The sequence below is a fragment of the Scophthalmus maximus genome, chromosome 12, assembly GCF_022379125.1.
Source record: "Scophthalmus maximus strain ysfricsl-2021 chromosome 12, ASM2237912v1, whole genome shotgun sequence".
Taxonomy (NCBI): Eukaryota; Metazoa; Chordata; class Actinopteri; order Pleuronectiformes; family Scophthalmidae; genus Scophthalmus; species Scophthalmus maximus.
Genome location: NC_061526.1, coordinates 22,554,725 through 22,579,951, shown reverse-complemented (window position 1 = coordinate 22,579,951; position 25,227 = coordinate 22,554,725). Strand labels below are relative to the sequence as shown.

The 25,227-nt window shown below is 42.5% G+C and overlaps 1 protein-coding gene across 1 annotated transcript; it reads right to left on the bottom strand.

The window, feature by feature from the left end:
* Positions 1 to 336: 336 nt before the first annotated feature.
* LOC118292123 (ras association domain-containing protein 3) lies at positions 337 to 25,165 on the bottom strand. The gene is made up of 6 exons (XM_035620820.2): positions 24,655 to 25,165; positions 9,783 to 9,890; positions 8,520 to 8,693; positions 7,387 to 7,474; positions 5,364 to 5,479; positions 337 to 4,959 (listed from the first exon to the last, which is right to left on the bottom strand). The coding sequence occupies exons 1-6, from the start codon at positions 24,985 to 24,987 to the stop codon at positions 4,810 to 4,812; spliced, it is 969 nt and encodes a 322-aa protein (XP_035476713.2). The 5' UTR covers positions 24,988 to 25,165; the 3' UTR covers positions 337 to 4,809.
* Positions 25,166 to 25,227: the final 62 nt, after the last annotated feature.

Sequence of the window (25,227 nt, the reverse complement as noted above, 5' to 3'; positions counted from 1 at the left end):
TATGGAAAAAAAAAACACCGACAAATCTTCACATTTCAGAGGCTGAAACTTTTTCATTTTTTGGCGTTTTTTTGCAGTAAAAATCTACACAAAAGATTCACGGGAATCCTGTAAACTCAATAAATAAAGTTATTTGGGGTTAGTTTAATACCAGAATATTGTTAAAGACAAATAGTCTGAGGAATCCCAGGAGCTGGAATTGGAAGGATGTAATATAATCCTGGGCTGCTAATGCTAATGCAGTTTTTAGGGTAAATCAAAGTAGGGGCCAGATTATAAATTACAAATGAATAGACAAACTGATGATAAAAAAAAACAGTCCAGTAGACAAACCTCTGTGTTTTAATTCCACTTTTAATAAGATGAGACGCCTGCCTCTGCGCGAGGAAAAGGCCACGTTCAATTCCAAGAGAAAAATAAAAATATAAAAACCTGCCGCAGTTTTTAATCTGTTCGCCTGCGACAAAATGAGACATCAGATGAAACCGCTTTTTTTTTTTTTTTTTTTTTTTAAAGGCCACAGAGCGGGACGTTTAACACCAAGCTCAAATTGAATCTTTATATAAATAAATCTTTTTGCTAACTGTAATCTGGAGTGGTCAGATTAGTGGATTGGATTAAGAGGATTTGTCTTTTCATCCTCTCTTTGATTCTGAAGACGACGACACTGATGAAGATCATGAAAATAAACGACTGAGAGCTCGGGAACATCGACACACGACGTGAACCACATCAGAAGAAAATCCAGAAACATCTCAAATACCAAAATTGTTGCGGATGAATTTTATATCAAATTACTCATAAATCTATCGACTGATCGTGTTGGCCAGAACGTAATAAATCAGAAAGTAGACGTTAATAAACTTGGACTGATCCTGTTGCATTGACGAAACAAAATAATAAAACACATCGTAGGATGCAATATTGTCATGAAGTTCATCTAATTTTACAAGACATTTACCGGTTTGTTTAAAAAAACCTTTCAGCCAAACACAAAATAATGAATAAAACATTTGGAGACAGTAAATATTTCCCATTTTTTGCTCAACACATCGGAGCAACCAACTCATTTAATGACTTAAGGTTCTTAGGGCTGAAATTAACAATTGATGAATCAATTTAAAAAAAAAACCAAAAACAAATCATTTCCCTGCGCCAAAAACACACATCTTTAAATCCTCATACTCAAAAAAATATTCAGTTTAAAGAACATTTAAGACAAATCTGGAAAATCTGGAAAATGTTACATTCATTTGACATATGAGGAGCATCTGTGATTTTTTAAGTAAAAGTGTCGACATCGTGAAATTGAACACAATTAGAAAAAAAATGAGAATAATATTTTTAGAAATTTGAATGAGAAGAATTTTGAATGATCTCTGAATACATAACAGGCGACATACTGTACATGAACACTCTTCACACTTTTGGACTACTGGCCAAAAAGCTTCACCATAGATACGTTGATCAACAAGCCTCATTTATATCACTTAGCAGGATCTGACAGCATTTTGAAAAATAATATTATAACTACTTTCCAAATCTGAACACGATAACGTGAAAAGCTTCAATGTGGAACAGCCCCAGTGGTTTGTACAGTACAGCACGTACAGCACAGAGACAAACGTTTCACAGTCAACAGCTGAAATAGAGAAAATCATACGGAAGCTCGCTGAGGCATAAAAAAATCAAATGAGCTCAAAATAAGAAACTTCTGTCACAATGTACTTCCATATAATATGTAAAAAAAAAAATAATAATAGTAGAGCTTATTAACAACATCTTTCAAATGAAGCTGAGAGCGTATCAGATGTTAAAGTGTGATGGCGGTGGTTTACGGATCAAGATGGAGATAAAGAAAAATCAAAAACCCGTCTTCCCTGAATTTTAAATTAAAGTGCCCCGCCCCCAAAAAAGAAAAAAAAAAAAGATTGATACGACTCGTCTGGTCTGATGTGTTTACACGGCTGAAGTTGTTTATAATTTACTCAAACAACAACAACAACAACAACAACATGGCTTAAAGATTCATTAACTGATTCCATTCAGACTTTTTGTATCATTTAAAATTATACATGGAGGCAAAAAAGCGGCCAAAATAGTTTGAAACGTGTCTTTGAAATCTTTTAAAACATCCAACACTATAATTTTTTTAGAAATTGTGCAAAATCTTGGCCCCAAATTAAGTTTTAATTTGTCATCTTAAAATTTGTTCTATGAAATGTTACAAGCAACATTATTGTATGAGTTGACTATAATTTAAAAATTTAAAAAATGACCAATTAAAATTAAGCAACTTTAATAGAATTTTAAAAAAATGTATACATCTGAAAATATTATTATTATATATATATATATATATATATATATATATATATATATATATATATATATATATATATTTTACAAATTAACAACTTTAAATCACCTTTGATATTCTGAAAAGTTAAATAGTTCAAATGCTATGAATAAAATGTACTTAAGGGTAATCCAGTTATTTAAAAAAACAATTAAAACTCTGGATACCAACATTTACCATAATGCAACTTAACCATTTCTTCCTCTCTGATGCCAAAATGCATCTCTCATAAAATTGTTGCATGCTCCTTTAATTGTGACTATTCAACTACTTGAAAGATTCAAATCTTCTTGGCCCTTTTCTGCCTCCGTAGTTTTCAACCCAGTGTTTGATAACAGGTATAAAACCCCTTTAAATAAAACTCTAAACTAAATACAGTTTTCCCTCCAGTGGGAAGAAGCCTCTGATATAATTCTTTGCTCCAGGCAACACCACAAAAATATCTTTGGTTGGTTATAACAAAAAATAAAAATAAAAAATAAATATCTATATAATAATCAATATGTTTGACACAGAAATGAGAGAATAGTTGCAGTGTTTGTCCACTGGGCGGCGGTGTCGTACAACAGTCAGATTGACTTTGACTGAACAACATCACTTTACATCAGTTTTGATCAATCATAATAATAATTTTGAACAGGCTGATTGTCTGTGTGATTTTTCGTTGCATACGTCTCTGTTTCCTCACATAATAGAATAAATTACAGACTCTAAAAGGAAAAAAACAAACATTTTCTACTAAACTAAACTGAAAACAAGCCTCTTTGGTCTCTACACCATAAATGAACAATGACATACCAAAGAAGATTTTGCATATATATATTTTTAAGGCAGATATTTTTACTTGCATCACCATCAAAAGGCCTTTGTGACTTCAACTCTTTGAACTTTTGCACTTGCTGCTGCTCGTTTATCTCCAATCTGATTCCTTCCTTCCGTCCGACTGTCTCAACTTCCTCTCTAATAATTCTTCCTTTTGATCCAACAGGAAAAATAAAAGCGTCGGCACGGGGTCACGGCCGCACGTTTCAACTTGAGATAAGAGAACAAAAAAACCCCACCGCAACGCACAAGAGCAGGACAAAGCGGCCATTTTTTATCTGCACTCGCAGACCTGCTGTTCCCTCGGTCGTGGTCATTAACGGCGACTTGTGCTTTGAGAAAAAACGTCGCCACCGTCGTCGTCGTCGTTGTTCTCGAGCTTCCCGTGTATCGACTCCTCTTTGTTCTTTCGAAACAAAACTAAACCTCTTCTCTTTTTCTTCTTCCTTCCTTCCTTCCGCCGTGTCTAACGTCTGTTTTCTACTTCCTCCAAACCGCTCAGTCAACTTTCTAGAAACCGGCCAATCGTCATCGTCGTCGTCGTCGTCGTCCGCTCCCTCCTCTGACCGCACAGTGTCCGAGGTCAGAGGTCACATCCATCCAAAAATCACGTCAGACTGCAACCAAACATCTTCATCTACTTCCTGCTTTGACAAGCTTCTCATCTGAGACACTACTATCATATTCTTTCTCTTTATCACAAACACTTCCTGTTTCATTATGTTTCAGCAAAACAAATCTTTTTTTCTGTACCTTCGTCTACAACATCCAGGTTCAGGCCAAAACTCTATGGAATCAGAATAATAATAATAACGGCTACCCGTCCTTTTTCTCAATTAAGATTTACTTCCAGGTTATTCCCTATTATTTTCTATAATTCCCTTCATATAAGTATAGAAACAGATTCTGTTTATGTTTGTGATATGACATTGTTTTTGTCTGGATGAACTATTCTCTCTGTGTCTGTGTCAGCAAACAAATTGTTGCTCCGCTTCTGTAGAATAAAAACTAGAATAAGACTTTGTTTAAAAAAAAAAAATACGAACCCCAAAAACAAATAAAAAAGCTTCACCCATATAAATTAAGAAGAAAAAAAATATGTACAGACCTTTAAAAACAAACATCATTAAATAAAACTCAACATATGGCCTTTCAGAAATTCAGAAGAATGAATTTTTTTAAAAAAATGGGGGAAATGAAGAGGAATCAGCATAAATTATGAGACAGCAGGACAAAGTGAGAGAAGACGACGAACGAGAGAGGGACGGACGGAGAGATGGGAAGAATATGAAATATGAATATGGCACTAATCATTGAATCTTTGGTGTTTGCAGAGCAGGCAGAAGTTTGCAGTCTGGAAAAAACCCCCCGGCTGAAACAAACTCCGACAACGTCCGTCTGCTCTTCGTCCGTTCGTCATTTTTGTCCTTCAATCGCTGTAGATCAGTTTTTTTTCTGTCCTCTTGTCGTCTTTTATCGTCCCTCTGTCCATCCGTACATACGCCGGATCCGTTCTGCGTTCACATCCGTCTCTCCCTCGACATTTACACCGTTTAAAAAAAGAAAGAATAAATCACCTCCTCCGTCCCACTAGGGGGCAGTAGTCCTGTTCCGCGGAGGTTAATTCCCTAGGAAGGCACCCGGACGTCCCGCAGCGCCTCCTGCAGTCTCTGGCGGTATGCGTCGTAGCGGCGAACCACCGCCTCCCGCTGCTCCTCCTCCTCCTTGTCGAGGATCCGCAGGAAGTTGCGCAGCTCGGGGATGGAGAAGGCATCCCACTGAGGAAACAATATTTATTTACATTATTATTATTGATAAATTTGACTAATGTTGTTCCTTTTTCTTTGGGTTTTATCTTCTCATCATCATTGATTCTCCTTCATTTCATCACCCTGAATTATTTCACCCGAATTTTCCCACTGTAAAGCTTAATAACTGTGTTTGAGAAGTGCTTTGTCGATACAGATTATTACGGTAGAAACAGGAGGAGAGGAAGAAGTGGAGAAGGAGGAGAAAGAGGAGCAGAAGAACTGTGGAAGATGAGTCGTGGCGGACAGGAGAGAGATGAAAACATCAGGGAATAAAAATGTAAATATGACAGATTGGATTTCAAAACGACAGAGAGGAAGAGGAAGAGGATGAGGAGGAGGAAGAGAGGAAGAGAGGAGAGGTGTGATGTTACCATGACTTCTCCGGTCTGTTGTTCCCTCAGGACGAAGCTGAGCGTGTCATCGTTGGGTCCTGCCACCAGACGAAGAAACAACGGCTGCTCGCCATCCGCCAGCTTACACACGTACACTGCAACACACACACACACACACACACACACGCACACACACACACAATTTAATTGCAGCAACCTCAGTGCTGCCTGCATGTTTGTGGTTTGATGGAGGCATGGAGAATAAATTTAACTCTGTCTGTGTGTGTGTGTGTGTGTGTGTGTGTGTGTGTGTGTGTGTGTGTGTGTGTGTGTGTGTGTGTGTGTGTTGGGTGCGGCACATTAACGACCAGTAATTTACAAAAACAGAAATGGAGTTGTGAGACTGAGACTGGACTTTTAAAAGATCGATAGTGATTCTGATCATGGTTCAATGTTCGTAACTATAACTGTAACAAAAGTACCCAAAAGAGTACAAAAGAGGCCCTGAGAACTCAAAACTCTGCAGCTTGGGAAAACACACGTACAATTAGAAAAGTCAAGCAAACTGGGGGAAAATGCTGTGAAGAGAAAGACACAACCAAAGACAGAGAGACACTTGTTTCTGTGTTTCTTATATTTGGTTGTGTTTTTTTTTTGTTTGATCATTTTTTTCTGTATTTGCTGTGTTTTTTGTATTTAGTTGTGTTTTCAGTTATATAGTTAAATAATCTATGTTTGGTTGTGTTTTCTGAGTTAGACCAAGTTTTCATATTTTGTTTGAGTTCTCCCTGTTTGGTTGAATTTTCTATATTTGTTTGGACTTTCTGATTTTGGTCGTATTTTCTGTATTTTGTCGTGTTTCTATATTGTCTGTATTTAAAGCATATTTCTACATTTTGTTGTGTTTCTCACTTTGCAGCAATTTTGTCTTAAAAGTCGCACGTGAGTTGTAAAGTTTGTGAAATCTTGTGTTGTGTCTGTTTCCACCCACGTGTTTTCATAAGTTGCAGAGTGATGACCTCTCAGGGCCACCGTACTGACAGATCTCCTCATCCAACTCTTACAAAAAAAACCTTTATTATTTCTTTCTTTCTTCCTTCAGACGAAAGACCTCCACCGGAGCCACTTTGTCTCATCCTGAAAGCCACGGACGTTTTTACACTTCTAGACAAAAAGGCTCCAGCGTCTTCATCGCTCTTCATCGAGCTTCAACCACAACTATTGTGGAGAGAAGCTCTCACATATGAGCTCATGTACATTTGCAGTCTGAAAATCCATCTGTTGTTAAGACGTGTCTAGACGCAGCTGTTTTATTGGCCGCCCGTCTCAACTGTACGTCTCCAGTAATGAGCTCGTACGACGGCGGTGACACGCAGCTTTTGAAGGGAGAAAAAGAAAACATATAAAAGTCTGGGGGGGCAAAAATGTTTACAGACTTTGAAAATGGGGAATAAAAAAAACAAAACAAGAGTGGCCACTCTTCAACCATCAAACATGACTTTGTTTTTATAGTTTTTAATTTGTGTATGAGGCAAATAAAACTACTTTTCTTTACTTGGAGGCGCGAATATGTGATACTCAACGACAGCTGCTGATTCTGTGTGTGTATGTGTGAGTATGTTGGGGGGGGGGGGGGGGGGGGGGGGGGGGGGTCCCTGAGGCATCCAACGAGCAGCAAAGTAAGGGCGAGGCATACAGAAATACGCGCGCGCACACACACACACACACACACACACACACACACACACACACACACACACACACACACACACACACACACACACACACACACACACACACACACACACACACACACACACACACACACACACACACACACACACACACACACACACACACACACACACACACACACACACACACACACAGATTGTCGCCACCATGTCAGTGCCAGAGCATCTGATACAGAGTTTGGCATAAGCCCTGTCGCTTTCATTCTCTCTCTCTCTCTCACACACACACACACACATATATATATATATATATATAAATATATATATATATGCGCGCGCACACACACGCGCGGTGGGCTCAGTCTTACCTTGTTCCTCCCTGCGGTAGCGTTTGTACAGGGCGTATTTGGCCGGGTTGTCTGCGACCATGAACTTGTTTAAAAGGGCCATGATCACCTGCACACACACACACACACACACACAGAACAAAACAGTCAGATATGACGGTCCAGACAGACGGACAAACGCTAGCGTTTCAACCTCGGCTGCTCCAGTTTCCAGTGTGTTCTTGTCTGGCGAGTCTTCACACGACCTCGACAGATTATTTAAATAAAGATCCAAGTCTCCTGATTCTATCTTCCCAAAGCAATTTGAGGAATCGCTGCAACAGCAGCAGCTGCTGCTCACACAGACAGACGTGGTCCACTGTTGTGGCTGCGGCTGCACATTTGAAAAAGAGTTACCCTTCAAACGGAGACTTGTGATCAAAAGGAACAGGAACTCGCTTTCATCTTGAAATGTTTCTGAATCAAATGATTTTAAAAATTTGTTTAAATGTCTTTCTTTACTGTACATGAAGCTTCTGAATTTCCGCATTGGTACTTTTAGCGACAAGGAACTCTAAATTTTTGTCCCTGCTCTATGGTAGTATTTGACGAAAGTACAAGAACCTTTGGGGCGGAGCTTGCCGTGCTGAAGACGCCCGATTGGTCGAGTGCTCCGGCGTTTCATTTCAGCCGGTCAATCGCTTTAAGTCGAGCAAATTTGTAAAAAGCTTCGTTACTTGTGTTTCGTCTCGTTATCCGATCCACAGCAGCACTATTTGAATGTGCTCCATGTTTACATCGTGGTATAATATTCTGCATTTATCGCCACCTGGTGGACTGGAGTGGAACAGCTGGTTGTAGCCATCCCTTGTTGGCAGGCTAATTTGCCAAATCCCTCGGTGTTCTGTAGATCGTGGAGCAAACACAGATAAACAACAGTGCGCAGGAACCTTTTAGTTCCCGGGAATTAAAGTTTCAGGAACGTGCTTTACAGGAATATTTGTGACAAGGGGGCTTTTGTGATAGTGATGTACAGAATCTAGTTCCACGTCTGTCGCTTCTGTGTACCGTCCACCTCAACCCATATGTCCTCAGATCTTAATTAAGTTATTCAGCAGACAGTGAAGCTAGTTGATGTGTGTGTGTGTGTGTGTGTGTGTGTGTGTGTCGGCCACCTGTCTGACTGTGTTATTGGAGCTGATGTGGAGGGTGTTGACGACTCCGCGGGGCAGATAGAAGGCCTCCTCCACCACGGGTCCCCCCGCTCCCCTCCGACCCCCCCGCACCGTCACGGGCCTCCGCAGGTCCATCTGCACTTTGACGAAGCCCGTGTACACACCGGAGGAGCCCTGAGAGAGAGAGGGAGAGATTATATTGACGTAAAATAGTTAAAATACAATACATGACGTGATTTAAAACAGCGTGTGCTGTACGATCCCTCCACGCCAGACCAGTTCACCCAGTGAACCCGGCGTGTCCCTGCAGGACAGATGGTCCCAGACGGAGGACGAGCATCTTAATCTCATCGCTCCATCTGGAGCCTGGAGGACGGCGGCTGTCGAGCGTGACAAGTCACAAGTGGACAAACCAGATCGGTTTGAACAGAAGTTTTAAAGCCAGACAGGATGACTCAGAGGAACTGGCGTCATCACAGATGAAGAGATAAAAGAAGACAAAGAAAGAACTAAAAATAAAAAAATAAGTTGGATAATGGAAAAAAGAATGCATTCATTCACATCATGAAACCATCAGCTCTGACTTCCAACGCGATGAGCAGCAGCTCTCAGGTTCTGTTTCTGTTCCAAAGCAACAATTTGGGGAATCAACGATTAAATCAGCAAAAAATGCCAAAGATTCTCTTGAATCGGCTTCTGAAGTATGAGGATTTGCAGTTTGTCTTTGTCATATTTAATTTTCCAATCCAACCATCCATCCATATATTTTTTATTCTGCTTAACCGGGATTGGGTCCGACTGTTGGTCGGATAAAATCAGCAAACCAAATATATATATCATAAATATATATAAAAGCAGAGTTTTAGTGCGTCGTGGTGTGAATACAGCTTCAGACACTGCCAAGGAAAACTCTGTGGGGGGAGAACAATAGCAGGAATAACATCACATCACTCTGATGTGACTGCTGAGGAATGCTGGGAGCTGCGGGGGGCTGGATGATGAAACCTCATCACATTTCATACATTAAAATTTAAAAAAACCCTGTGTGACCTGGCAGTTCCATCTCGATCACGATACAGAAGAAGACTCGGCCCCTGATTTACTGACGCTGGCGCGAATCAGGTGGATTTAAAAATAATGTTAATGTTGTCATCTGGAAGGAAGAAGCTCGGCGACCAAACAGATCCAGCTAGGAACGATTCAGCCAGTGTGTGTGTGTGTGTGTGTGTGTGTGTGTGTGTGTGTGTGTGCTTGTCCACTCACCAGTGTCATCTTCAGGTGGTCTTTGGTCAGACAGTTGTACTGCTCCACCTTCTGCCTGATCTCCTCCCGGCTGAACTCCGTCCGCAACTCTCTCTCCTTGTGTACATCCTGACAAATAGAAGAAGAAGAAGAAGGAAACACGATGAGTCACAAGTCGGCCGCGATCATAACAACAACACAGTCTCTGCAGCGGGACGTATAATATATCATATTTCCTTCTTCCCCCAAAATTATCTTTAAAGGCCCATAATGCCTTGGGGGGTCAGCGCATGACAAAAAGACACAGCTCCAGTCGGCCTGGGTCCCATGACGAGCCACTGACTTCTAATTTTAGACAAAACATGGAAACCTCCTGCAGGACAGAGTCACGCACAATAACAACAAGGATCCAAAACTGAAGAAGGCAAGACGACGAAGAAGAAAAAAATGTCTGAAGAGTGTGTGTGACGGATTCAAACAGCTTGTGGCATGTACACACGTGTGTGTTTGTGTGTGTGTGTGTTTAGCAGTTGGAGCCCTGTTCCTATCACGTTTATGACGAGTGATTCTTTGTTGAATGACGCTGCAAATAAAAAAATCAGCACAGCTCCAATAACAAATGCATATGGGACCTAAAAAACTCAAAATTCTACCCTGATATATATACAAATATAAATATAGGTATGTATCTGTATGTGTAAAGTACATCAGTGCCCGTGCAGAGTCTTCAGACTGACTTGAATTCCCCAGTGTAGTCGGAGCTTACATGGGCATAGTGCAGCCTCTCCTCAGCATCTATTAAAATACACTCACACACACACATAGTGCACAATCCAGGGAGGCTTTGAAGGCACACACACCCTTATATGGAAAACACACACTCTGCTCCGGAGAGAAGACGAGGTGCCAATACAACAAACAGCTGGAGGAGAGCGTCTCACACTGTAACGTGTCCATTGATAGTTCACAGCTCTGAGAACAGAACAGGAACAAAGTTGGTTACGTGTTCCAGCAACATGAAATCGGAGAGACTTTCACTTCCTGGTACGATTCCTGAGACAATCGCCCTTTAAATTTGACCTTTCACCACGATCGGTATAAGCGCCCGCAGGGTCAGACGAGTCAGAGCGTATTAGCAGGAAGTGACAGGTAAGGAGATTAACTGTTATCTGACAGACAAGAGGTGGAAAAACACAAGAGAGAAAAGATAGAAAAATGATGAGTGATCTTCCCCTCAGGGGGAATCCTTCCTTCTGGGTGTGTGTGTGTGTCAGTAGCTAAACCTGGTGATCAGGTAGATTGAATGACTTCCAACCCACATTACGTGACGAGGAAAACGTGTGCTCAGTTGTTTATCTTATTCAATTGTAGAAGAGAATTTCAAATTAGAAATTCACATCTAGATATTTAGCTTAAAATGCCAAAAAAGTATTGTTTGTTGGGGTTTGTGACCCAATTCTTTTCTTCCCAAATGATCAATCCCAATACTCCACCGTCTCCTTAATTACTGTTGCTTTGTTGGCCAACTTTCAGTCAACGCAACGGCGATGTCTTCACCTTTTAGGCAACTGTCAATCGTTTGTTTGCAGCATCAGAGATACAGTTGCGTATCATTCCAGGCAAATTTTACTTGGCAGCTGAGGCGCCAGAACGGAAAGATGACCAGGGTTGTGTCACCAACATTTTATAAATATGCCAAACTAAAACTCCAATTTTTATATTGGGTAAAATATTCTCACTCAAAACTCGAATGATTCCTCTAAAAATAAGGTTTTACTACACAAAAAACAGCAACATCCAAACTAAGAACAGGAATCCCTGTTCAATCAGAGCTGGGTGAAACAAACCCACAGGGCCTAAACCCGCAAGTTGTATCTCTCGTGAGTGTTTGTCCTACACAGTAATCAGATTATTTGACGTCCAGGATAGAGAGAGTTAAAAAGGAGAGAGAGAGCAAGAGAGAGAGAGAGCGACCAAATCCAAACAACATGGAGAAGCAGAGCTCGGCGGAGCTGCAACACAATGAGGTCACCGTCCTATTTCAGAGCACAGCGAAGCCTCCCGCTGACGCTGGACCAGAAACCAGAGGGGAGGACGGAGAGAAAAGACAAAGACAAGTGACTACTGGAGCTTTTCAATAGCGCCAAGACAAATATTAATAGGAATGTTAAAGGCTCTTGTATCAGCGGCCTACAAACATCAGTCCACTGAGTCACATGATGTGGCAGTGAGTCAAGTCAAGTTTACGAAACCGGAAAGTTTGCTGTACCTTGGAATTTTTGGTACGTTAAGACGGCAACGTCATCTGCATATCGCAGCAAACTAGCTTTGTTTCGGAATCAGGAAACGCTAGGACAGAACAACGTCACTACTGAGCAAACTAAAATGCAAGGTTTATAAATTTCTATGATCAACAACACAAGGAAACTAACAAAACAAGTTAGCAAAGGACCAAACTTCTAGTGTAAATCTTCTATCAGTAGCATGTTTGGACTAAAACAATCGCCACATCTGCCAGCCAGCAACTCAATAATTTTTTTTTTACTGTAACCAATAGAAATAAGTGCCAAAGGGTGATGTAAGATAGAAGTTGTGAAACCCCAGATGTAAAAAAAATAAATGAATAAAAGTACAGTCGGAGATTATAGTTTTTCTTTTAAAGGCATAATAATCTTGAAAATCTGTTGTAAATAAAAAGTACGGATTATTGTCTTTGGAGAAGCAACAGAATAATAATGATTATGGATGATAATGTGCCACGACAGGCCATCAGTGAATAAAGGTCCATGTAATCGGTCCTTGAATGCTGATAAGAAAAATGAAAAGGCACTTAATTTTGATAATTTAACTTCACGCAAAGGTTCTGTTTATCAAATGCTAATCCTGTTATGACAGCAGATGTCATTCTTTGATCGTCCCAAATCTATATTAAGACAAATAAAAATACGTTACAAGTATAACAACTGACAGAATTTAAAGTTGGAATAAATATTTTCAAGAAATAATTACATTTCATGTCTACATGCTGCACTGAAGAGCATTAAAAAGCAGAACACACCGATCAGAGCTTGGGGAAAAGCAGAAGAGAAAAAGGGAATTTAAAAAGTGACGAGACAGAAAAAGAAACAGCTGCGGGCCTGTGAAGAAGATACTGGTGAAGTTTTTTAAATTTTATCTCCGTGTCAGTATCTCCCTGTTCTCAACATGCTGCTGTTTTTTGAAATGGCGTCTTCTTCACACACACCTGCAGCATTCCTGCCTTTGTTGAGCATCGTCACGCTCGTCTGATCCACCGTCTGTAAAGAGATGACATCACCGCGCAAGAGTGTGGGTGTGTGTGTGTGTGTGTGTGTGTGTGTGTGCGGGGACGAAACATGCTTAGGTGGCGTTGAAAACCGAGCCTGAAGCACTAGGCCGAGTGTGTGTGCGTGTTGTGGCTGCAAAAGCAGTCAGACTAAACACAGTGATTTAACTGTTCTGACTCCCAGCTATATATATTTATTTTTTAAAAAGGACAGGAAAGACATATTTAACCTATTTCTGGTCCTGTGTGTTTACATCCTCACTGTCGTCCACGAAGCTACTGTTTTGTGTGTTTGAGAGGACAAAAGGTCATTTCATTTAGCAAAACATTAACAAGGGAGTTTCTACGGACATGGTAGAGCAGTTTCTCCATCGTCTTTTAACCTATTTAATTTGAATTGTTACAAAATGATACAGAAAGTAAAGACAAGTTTTAGCTAATTTAGTTAGTCGTGACGAGTTTCATCTGTTCATATAGGACTGCAACTTTCAATACAAATTAATATGACAAACACTTTGTCTAATTCATTTAATAGTTTCATCTGCGAAATGTGTGAAAGCAGTGAAAAACGTCCATCGTGAAATATTCTGTTGAACATTTGTGACTAGAAAATATATTTATATGCTACAGACACATTTTCATACACTGACTAAAAAACCTCCATGTGACTTTAAATTAGCATTCATTTGAATGAATTAATGAGGATTGTACCTTCTTTTAGCATTTTCTTAGTCCTAAATAACTTTCCTGAATTCTTCCTTGGAAATTGTTGGAATGTATGAACCTGCCAAATAAAGATGAAACCATATTTTACCCAACCCATTCAACAATATTATCACAAAGCTAGCTCCTATTACTATAAAGCCAATCTGTGGTTTCCTTAAACTCACTCGATCGTCATTTGTCAGGTTCTTCTTGCTTCAAGAAGTTTCTTTTTTGTTGTCTTTGCCTCCTCACCATTATTCTACCCTCCTCATCCTCCCTCTCACTCACTCTTCCCTTTTCTGTTACTTCCTGTTCAAGTCCATAGGGGGAAGTCGAGCTCGGACACACCTTTCCTCCCGGCATTCCTGCACTAATGGACACACACACACACCCTCACCCCCACACCCACACACACACACACACACACACACACTTGATTCTTTATCACTCAATTTGCCGTTAGCCTCAAGAAATGTCTGCAGCCGCACCACATGAAGACAAGAGGCTGCAGCACTATGACGTAGGCCAAAGTGGACTGACTGTATATGTCAAGTGCGGTTCACCAAGTACAACATGGGAACATGGGAAGCAGAGTGAAGGACACACGGTTACGGTTCAACTGTTTGGAGCAGACGGTGAGGAGACCACAACAAGTCCGTGAGGACGGACCACCCAGAAAAAATCAACTCCGTCAAGACCTAGACCAAGACCGAGAAGGAGGAGGAGGAAGGAGTAAAGATGGAGGAGCAAAGGGAGGAGGGAGGCGAGAAACACTAGCAGAGGAACTAACAGAATTAAAGCCTCCTCTCTATTTTTAGCAGAATTAATAATATTCAAACATCCCGTTTAACAAAACCTGTCTTTCTTCACTCTCAGCCACTAATTGTGCAATTATCTAGGTTGCTTTGGAGATAAATTCAACATTAAAAACACGACGCGCACTCGCCCGTCCAACTATTTTTAATTGTCAGCTCACACTGGAGCTGCTGTCCAAACTGTTTAACTGCCCGCTGGGCAGAAGAAGAAAAAACGCTCCCATTAGAATGAAAAATGTCTTTCATTAGAAACAGCTACATAATGGAGAAAGATAGTGTTCACACACACTTACACACAGATATATCCATGCACACAAACACACACAGAGTTCATGTTTGACTAGGAGTCGTCCCAGAAGTCGTGACTGAAAAATACAAAGAGTCAAAGATTTAAAAAAACCTTTGTACAGACTTTACATTTGCTATCCCAGGAAGAATTGTGCAACAGATTCAAAGAAGTGTGTACTTTTGTGTATGGGAGTGTGTGTGTGTGTGTGGGAGTGTGTGTGTGTGTGTGTGTGTGTGTGTGTGTGTGTGTAGTGAGTAAGCATGTGTGGGTTGAGCTTACGAAACTCTGAAGTTCTAGGGCTTGGAGGGGGACGGTGAAAGAAAAAGAGGAGTGTGTGCTTCGAGGAAAGGTGAGCCAACAATAAGCCAGACTTCCTCTGGAGAGTTTCACTGGACGGGGCAGCGGCTGCTGCAGCACACGTTCAGCGGCACCGACGGTACAAACAATGTAAGATTTCAGATTTTCACGTGAACATCATGTAGCCACAGTCGCAGAGCAAATGACGGGGAGGAAGACGGGAGATGGTCACGCACACATGTGCGTGTACTGTACGCCCGACTCAAGACTCAAGAATTCCCTGACACGAACATGAGACTTCGTGAGATTAACGCTTGTTGCGAAACGACGGCACGTCATCAGCTTTTTCAGGCCGCGACGAGCGGCGATGAAACGCGAAGGTTCCGGTGCAGACGCAGCGACTCGATCCGCAGCGAGTCAGACGTGAGGCAACCGATCAACGAGCGAGTCAGCGTCAGTCACATCCGACAACCTCATCACTGAATGCTCCTCGCTCTGTCACACATGATTAAGAACATACTGTAGGATGTGAGTAAACATATCAATATGCTGACAGAAGCTGTATTAACACTGCCACGATTAGTGATGTGTCTCCAGAAATGGAAAATGTTGGTTTTTCCGGATTCCTAGCAGGATTTTTCTTTTTAATAGTTTGATATTTTTTCCCGTACAGTCAGGGGGGGGTTTTCATAGCTCATGTGAACAAGACGTAGAAATGACATAACGGGGGTGTCGAAGCACTACTGGTCATGTGGTATAAAGGACACAATGGGGACGTCAAAGGCAGGTGTGTCTGTGTGGGGCCTGATAATGGAGACAAGGGGAAACAATACCTGTGAGATGGAACCATGATGACTGTAACTCTGTCACGCTGCTGTCGGACCAAACCCCTTCTCCTCGGCAACAGTGGAAAATCCCTTTTTAAAGAGACCGAACGAACCCTATACCTTACACTGAAACACACACACACACACACACTGAAACACACACTTATTCCCACATGACTCCGGCCAGAACACAAACTGTGTGACATTCAACCACCGTACGAGGAAAAAAAAACCCAATGTTCAAAACCACTCCACACATCAACGTAACGACCAGCCGGGACATTTGAACAGCCCACAGAGCTTTGTGGTTTTGAAGTAGATGTATGAGTGTGTGTGTGTGTGTGTGGTGTGTTTGTGTGAAACAGCTGATGACACACGGGGTGATGGGTTGGTTTGGCCACGCACGTCTGCGAGTCCATCATTACTGTACGTGTCAGTCCAACACGAAGCATGATATGGTTCCATTCACTGCACAAAACCAGTAACCACGACGTCTCCTGTTATTTTATTACACATTACATTGATTTAATAAGTCGCTCGACTGCGCTCGCTGAGCTGAACGTCGACCTTTAGTGCCTTTAAATGATAATGCGATAATGTGAGGAAATGTAATGCTAATTTATCAAGATAAAATATTTAAAATGATATCGTATGCATGAAATTTGAATTTTAGAGGTCAGTTCAGAGGTCAATACCAATATTGGTATGAGAGACTTCAAAGGAATGATTCAACATTTTGTGAAACACCACTCTCACATCTGTACGGCATAAATTAAGCCAGGGCCAGCAGTCTCTTAGCTTAGCTTAGCATATAGGCAGGAAAGCATGGGACCAGCCAGCCTGGCCCAGTCCAAGGGTAACCAAAATCCTTGCTCGATCATTTGATGTTATTATGCTAAGCTAAGCTAAGCGCTACATATTTGTAGGGAGAGGGGGATCATTCTTTTCGTATAACCCTTAGCAAGAAAAGCTAAAAGTGTTGAAATATTTCCTTTAACTCTCTAACACCAATTGGCCAATGACTGATGCTGAACGCCAAAATTTCTCCTTACCTGTTATATCACATGAAATATATCTGCAATAAATTAAGATGAGCCAACATATCATTTGATTTATTGATTCATTCTATGTTAAATCAAGTGGAGGCATTGCTCATGTAGAGAAAAACACCCAACGCTCGCACCAAATACGACCAGTCACACACACACACACACACACACACACACACACACACACACACACACACACACACACACACACACACACACACACACACACACACACACACACACACACACACACACACACACACACACACACACACACACACACACACACACACACACACACACACACACACACTTTCTGTAAACCCGCCTCGTCATTTATGGCCACGTGACTTCTCACTTTCTCCTCTGCACCTCAAAGGAAAAGCACCGCCCGGCCCTCAAGAGTGCGCTGCGGTTTGCTGATAATGGTCGAGCGCCGAGATGATGATCGCGCAGCCGGAATAAACTGCTCCCAGATGAGCGTCTGACTGACGACCGGTATGTAACAGCGGTAGCCTCGCGGAGATCAACCGGCACAGAGCGCACAGACACAGAGACGGGCCGGGCCGCAAAGTAGAGTAGAGGGTGAGGATTTCACCTGCTGTGTTTACTCAACAGGAAGTGAAATTATTCAGAATAAATTGCCTTTCAACATGCCTCCATTAACGCAAAAAACAACAACAACAGAATATCATGTTGCTTTCTCATTTAGATTTAGTTGTGATGAAGTACCCAGATACCAAAACTCAGACTTCAGCGATATTACAGTATATCTGATATCCTGAAATTAGCAGCGCACTGCAAGGAAGTCCTGGAATTTTGAAAAGTAAAAACATACAGTAAAAGCGAAATAAAATTTGGCAGCATTGATGAACTCAAGGCACGTTGTGTCGCCACGGTGGGTGACCTCTGCAACATGGTTCCCGTTGACCTTGTCATATGATGCTACAGGTGGTGGGCATCTCCGCAGACAGGTGAGAGGAAGTGGGGGGGGCGAGGAAAGTTGTAGAGAGGGTGTGAACAGGTGGACAAGCGAGTTGGCCACCTGTTCAGAGAGTTTGTACGAGAGCTGGACAGTAAAGGGTTTGTCTGAAGCAGCTGGTTGTTTAATTCATCACTGGTGACAAGTTCCATGAGCGAGCACACAAAGTAAAACAAACTGTTGACGGGGAAAAAAACTGGACATTAGTTCTCGCAGCCAAAGGTGATTTTACGAAGCTTCTTAAAGAATCACTTTACAAGAGCAGCGACTTCTCACATTTAAAAGCGTCATTTTCATAAATCAATTTATTAGACAATTATTTCCTTGGTGAATTGTTTCGTCTCTAAACCTAAAAATCAGAATCAAACTATTTTGATGCCAAACATTCGCTGGTGACAGGTTCTCATTTGTTTTAGTAAATTAAATATCTTGGACATTAATCCACAAAAAGTGATGACGGATAGAATCACTGCTGCCCAAATCATGTTTGCATAATAAATATCAACCATGATAAATCAATTATCAGAAATGTTTGATTTTTCACTTTCCTCTAACACACACACACACACACACACACACACACACCTGACATAAACCTCATATTCTCCATGACGCAGGTGTCTCCTTTAAAAGGCAGATCTATCTTATTATACAACACAGCCCACCAGTGTGTGTGTGTGTGTGTGCATGTGTGCGTGGTCAAGTGTGTTTCCAGGCATAAAAGCACTCAGGTTCTGTTTGAAGAGATAGCGAGGGGCCGCACAGTTTAGAACAATTCCACTTGTGTTTCCTTTGGAAAACGGGAGAGCGCTGGAGAGGGGAGAGTCTCATAAAGAGCGTTACGTAACCTGCAGACGGTCAACGGGGACTGTACTTCAAAACACACACACACACACACACACACACACACACACACACACACACACACACACACACACACACACACACACACACACACACACACACACACACACACACACACACACACACACACACACACACACACACACACACACACACACACACTTTCTGACAGTAGTTTGATCCTTGATCAGTGACGTCAGGTTCTATATTTCCATGGTGAAAAGTGGTCTTGAAAGCTTTTCTAAAACATCTTCAAATGGCTTTTAGTGGTAAGACAAACTGTATGCAGCCCAAAAAAATGCATTTATTTTGAAGTAAGACATCAACAGTCCTCCGCTGTCGTAGCTGGACTTTAAAGACAGTTGTAAATTAACTCGTGTCAGTGAGTTAAAGCTTCTGAAGCAACATTCAGATCATCATGGGACACAAAAATAAGGAAAAATCTAAATGCCAGTCAGATGGTTGAGTTTTTTGGCAGGTCGAGGCAAAGTTTACCCGCAGCACCATTGTTAAAACCGTGAGTAAAACCTTCCAACGCCGCGCTGGAGCGATTTCTCCAAATTACAACCGACACACATCCACCGTGATGACGTCTTGCTGAACAAAAACCCATTGTTGTCGACGTTTCTGTTTCACATCAAGATCTAAACTAACTTGTCAGGCGAGCGCCAGCTTTTCGCCAACACAAAACACGGAGAGAGAGAAAAAGATCCCCCCGGAACGCCGACTCCCCGTGTTTACGGTTGGCGCGGCAGTTGTTGCGAGTTCAAACACTGTCAAAGGTCGACGGCAAAAGTTACTGCGAAACACGAGCTCACACCCGGTCGCTCGCATGACGCTTGACCTGCCAACCGTGGAAACTCAGGGAGCCGTGATAAGAGCCCGAAGACGGGACTCGCGTGACATCCTCTCGTTGTATTCAGCAACAGGTGGACTGGACGACTCGTGTATTTACATGGAAGTTTATTGTTTAACGATCTAGAATAAGCCGAGAATTTATTTAGAGCCTGTGAAGGAGGAACGACGCGTAGTGGGTCAGGAGGTTAATCTGCATCAGTGGATGTGGCCTAATAGTCTCTGGCAAGGGTTCGAAGACGGACGAGGATGACTGGACTCGGACTGATAGTTGAACTTATAGGCTTATACTGTAGATACAGTGTCAAATGGGAGGCTGCTGCCAGGATAACACTGGCCATGTAGTCGTGGCGTTTGAGCCAACAAGAAAATGTCTCATAGTGTATTCTGTCTCGAATCGTCGAGGTCCACTGCTGCGAATCGCTACAGCAACAGTTACCGGGCAACAGCAACAGCAACAGAACTTCGGGCGGCCTTGCTGCTGCTGCTGTTGAGAGAACAGGAAGCAGAGTCGAGAACAGGCAGGAAGTGACATACAATGGAAGAGGAACCAGGAGAGAAGGGGATGGAGGGGTGAGGAGGAGGAGGAGGAGGAGAAAACAGGCCGCTGGACAGAGAGAGGAAGTGAACCTCGAGGGGGGACAACGTGAGAAAAAGGACGGATTTCGGATTCACGTGTGCGCGAGGACAGGAAAGACAACACTGGATTTTGAAAGGATGACAATTAAATAGAAAACATGCCACATGTTGTCCCTTCACTGAAACATTTCTCCATTTCAAATGCTGATGTCACTTTGCTCTTCCAACCCGACCAGACACAAAGAAATACTAAACATTTCTTTACTTATTTCTGACGCAAAATTGTTCATATTTAGGGTTCGGCAGCTTTATTCTAGTAAAACCCCCAAAACCTTTAGACCTGCAACATTTCTCCAGATTCTCTTCTCGAATTTGGTCTCTTAAATGATGGTAAATAGCAAAAAAGAAAAATCCCGATTCTCTGAGTCATTGTCGACATTTTTAAACATCTATTTGTGGAGTTAAATAAATAATCAGCAGATTAATCAATAATGAAAATTATATATTCAAGTCTAATTCAAGTCTTTGGTTATCTGGTCATCACTCGTCCACACATACAACCTGTGACAATGAGGTAATTAAAAAGAAAAAGTTTGTCACCGGTTAAAAATGTAAGAAAAATGCTCTGACGGAGGAGATTCAGTTTACAGGTAACAAACGTACAAAGTCTGTAAACTGAGGTGTGTCTGGTTTATTGCTGCTGCGGGGACTAAAAATAAATAAATAATAAGCTGGTGATATCATAGAGGAGGTTACTGTGAATGTGTGAGGGGGAAAAAAAGAGAGAGGGAGAGACAAGATCTGTAGGGCAGTCAGCAAGTCTGTCTATCAGACACCCGCCCTTGGGAGATAAGAGAGAGAAAGAAAAATAAAACATACGGTACTTTTTCCCACAGCGACAGATAAGGCAGTTTAAAAATCTAAACTCGGCAAAAGAGAATGAGCTCATGTTAAAGTGATTCCAAGGGAATTGTCATTGAAAGAAATCAGGTTACAGTGAATAAGAGCGGTGAAAATAAAGTCATGCAGCCTTCAAAGGAAGTTGTTTTTTAATCTCTTCAGCATATAAATAAAACTGAGTCCACTTGACACATGTAACGCCTCGGCCTCGCCATGTGCCCTGTGAAAACAAACCCAGGGCGTCGCCAGGTGAAAAACACCACACCATTAAAATCTATCAGCACGTCAACAAACAACACCCCCCCCCCCCCCACACACACACCCCCATCGCACATTGTACTGTACACTTATGATATCAGTTCATTTGAAAGGGCGAACGCAGGAGAACCGAGGAACAGGAAGTCAGGAACAGTTTGGTCAACGCACACAAAGCTAAGCTGTGCGACTCGGGAGGGAACACCACTTCCTTTTTTCTGGACCGACACAAAGAGCCGTGTTCCTCTCACGAGTCCGTGACGGGGCGGACGATGGAGGAAATCATAAGCTGATTTAAAGGCTGGAGTGGTATGATGTGACGGGCTCAAAGCTCTATGATACAGCTCTTATCTGAGCTCAAAGACGCTCAAGTGTAATATATTATATATATATATATATATATATATACACACACAGGATTTTGGAGAAAGATTGTTTGTTGAGGCCCAAAACCATCTGACCACGTAGCAATCTGTGGCTAGCACGTCTCTGACGGTGCAGGGGGAGTTCCTAAAATCACGTCCGAAAGGTGATGCATATACGCCATATAGTGAGATTACAGTCTGCCGGGATGATTTGAATTGAAGATGAGCTGCTTTGCATGTCCAGTGTGTGTGTGTGTGTGTGCGTGTGTGTGTGTGTGTGTGTACCGCACTGTATGTGTGTGTGCATGTCCTGGGGGTTGGGTGGGATTATTTCATGACACACACACAGACCCACTGGTCAGCGTGACATTTGCTGACAGAAACACCATTCACAGGCTGAAAAGGTGGAAGGGCGGGTGGGAGAGCGGGGTCGGGAATGTGTGTGTGTGTGCATGACGTGTGTCTGTGTCTGTGTCTGTGTGTGTGTGTGTGTGTTGATGGGGAGTGGATATTATAAACCCTGCCTCAGTCTGGAGATAAATCCTCTCCTGGGCCAGACGGTTACATCTCATTTCCCTGTTTGACCACCGCTCCGTCTTTGTCCTCTCCTCTCTGCTTGTCCGTCCTCTCCTCTCTCTGTTTAAACTGGAGCTTATTAAACTTCGCTCTCTCACACAGACCACAGACCCGGTTCCTTGATGAAGACGTAAGAATGGTCCAGTTGTTGAGCGCCACGTCTTGTGCCTCTTTTCTAATCTATAAAAACGCACATGAATGGTGAATGTGCCAGTGTTTTCAGGCACTTTGCATGTACAATGGGTTTTCCTATGCTCCTAATTGGATGTAATGACCAAATCACCTCTGCAGAAGAAATGATGGTGAACGTTTCTATTGTTGAAGCATGCGACCCAAAATGTCCATATCTGTCAGACTCTATTCAAAACGTCAGTTTGCAAAAAAACAATGGCTGAGGCCAGTTTGAGTTTACTGCCACCTCAAGTTACCACATTCTCAAATTCCAAGCCTCGTGCAACTCCAGTGTTTTATGTAAATCTATTACAAGCCTGCACAACTCACATAAACACACACACAGGCTCTCTCTCTCTCTCACCATAACCTTCTAACTTTTCTGATCCAGAACCAGTAATTTGATAATGTGGTGTGTCCCCTGTCCTCTTGTAATTACTGTTGGCATGTTGGGGAAACCACCACCAGGTCCGGAGCCACGGTTTTAAGACGCCACACAACCTCTGCAGTGGCGGCCATGTATGGGCCACATTGTGCATCCACACACACACACACACACACACACACACACACACACACACACACACACACACACACACACACACACACACACACACACACACACACACACACACACACACACACACACACACACACACACACACACACACACACACACACACACACACACACACACACACACACACACACACACACACGAGTAATGAGGACCTGTGTGTTAAAGGGCTGTCATGGAAAAGTGAAGGGTCACGCAGCGTGACATTGGAGGATCGCTGCTGTGGAAACCCGAGTCTCTCTCACACACACACACACACACACACACACACACACACACACACACACACACACACACACACACACACACACACACACACACACACACACACACACACACACACACACACACACACACACACACACACACACACACACACACACACACACGGAGTGGGCAGGGAAGAAGAAGGAAGAATGGCTCGATTCTGTTACAGTATGCCGAGTCTCGCCAGCGTGCTGGAACAGACCAGCTGTGTTTGCAGGAGTGTGAGCATGTGTGCGGGTGAGAGACCCTCACACACACACCAGCAGTTGGTCAAGGACTTTAAACACTGACCTGATTTTTTTGTAACGCAATCCAACGTTCAGTCTCGTCCTAATTCCACAAGAGACGAGCTCACAAACAAGTTTCAATCTAGGTTGGCATGCATCTTTTTTTTTTTTCATTAGGGCCACATGGTTGTGGTAGTAGTGGTGGGTTCATGTGAGGCCACGAGGGAGGTTGTAAAACCACTGGCCTGCTGATCACAGTCTTCTTTCCTGCATGATTTATTGTTTTGATCCATATATATGCAAATCAGTGGAAAAACCAAGATGGCTCCATTCTCTTCCTGATACTGTAGCCAATAATGGGGGGGTTCTCAAATGAAATGTAGGCTAAACCTGACAACTGTCCCAAAAAAAAGGAGGGATTAAAGCCACAGACTGGTTCCTCTTGTTATGCAAATATTCCTGTGACACGCTCCTATATATATATATATATATATACACACACACAAACCAAACACCGTTGACAATTCTATCTATTTAAGCTTGTCCAGGTCAAAGGTAAGCCAATGCCAAAAGGTAGAAGATAAAACTTCAGATATTAAAAATATTAAGGGCCTTCCAGTAAATTCGGCATAGGCAGCAATCCATAAAATCATAAACTTTTCGACTGGCTCTGCTCTGCACTTTCAGATTGACGGGCGAAGGTAACCTGACAACAGGTGGGCAAAGGTCAAAAAGTTGAAATTGCATTTAAATGAATATTTTTTTTTAATACAAAATATATGCCGCATTCAAGTTTAATACTATATAATTGCAACGGGGCATTGGAAACCTTCTATATCACATGTGCCTTTTTGCTCGCAGGTGGTGGAATATTGATTTTGACACATTTGTAAATGGAGTTCCGGGGGCGGCGCCATCTCGGAGACTTTACCCAGTTTTTGTCTGAGCACAAACACAGGAAGTAGCATGTTGTTGTTGTTGTTGTTTACCTTGCTCGACTCGTTGACTTTGCCCAGAGGCTTCCTGAAGAAAGACGTCCTGGCCGTGAAGAAGTACTCTTCGGAGTCCTCCTCCAAGCTGCTGTAGCCACTGCTCATCGTGCTATTCCACGTCATTTGCGGGGGACGACGTCTCCACTCCAACTCGGCCGCATCAAAACGCTGAACAAAGTTGTCAGTTTTGTATGAACGACCTCCGGTGCCCCGGCGTCTTCCTCCTCCTCCTCCTCCTCCTCCCCCCGACCGACCTGCTCTCGCTCCGGGATGATTTCCTGTTTGCAATCCGCTCAACTGTCTCGGCCTCCGTCGTCTCCCGTCACACATTTACTCCGCTCGACTTCATCTCAGCGTTTCCGTAGTTCACAAGAAAAGTGTTGAGAGCTGCCACGGAGAAATTCCGCCTCCAACTTATGATAATAATTCACAAAAGTCCCGAGGAACGCTCGTTCGATGTCGCGTGACCCGCTCGCTCCTGTTGAATGAGTCCCTTAACTTCACAGCCACACAGATACAGTAAGGCCCCGCCCCCCACTACGAGCACCGACTCCAGCTGAGCCAATCGCA

What these genes read in the sequence shown, in the direction of transcription:
- LOC118292123 (XM_035620820.2), bottom strand. Translation starts at nt 24,987, where the DNA reads ATGTGTGACGGGAGACGACGGAGGCCGAGACAGTTGAGCGGATTGCAA. An exon ending in AAGTCAACGAGTCGAGCAAG is followed by an intron (nt 9,891 to 24,654) that starts GTAAACAACAAC and finishes TCTATTTGTCAG; the next exon opens with GATGTACACAAGGAGAGAGA. An exon ending in CTACCGCAGGGAGGAACAAG is followed by an intron (nt 5,480 to 7,386) that starts GTAAGACTGAGC and finishes TGTGTGTTGCAG; the next exon opens with TGTACGTGTGTAAGCTGGCG.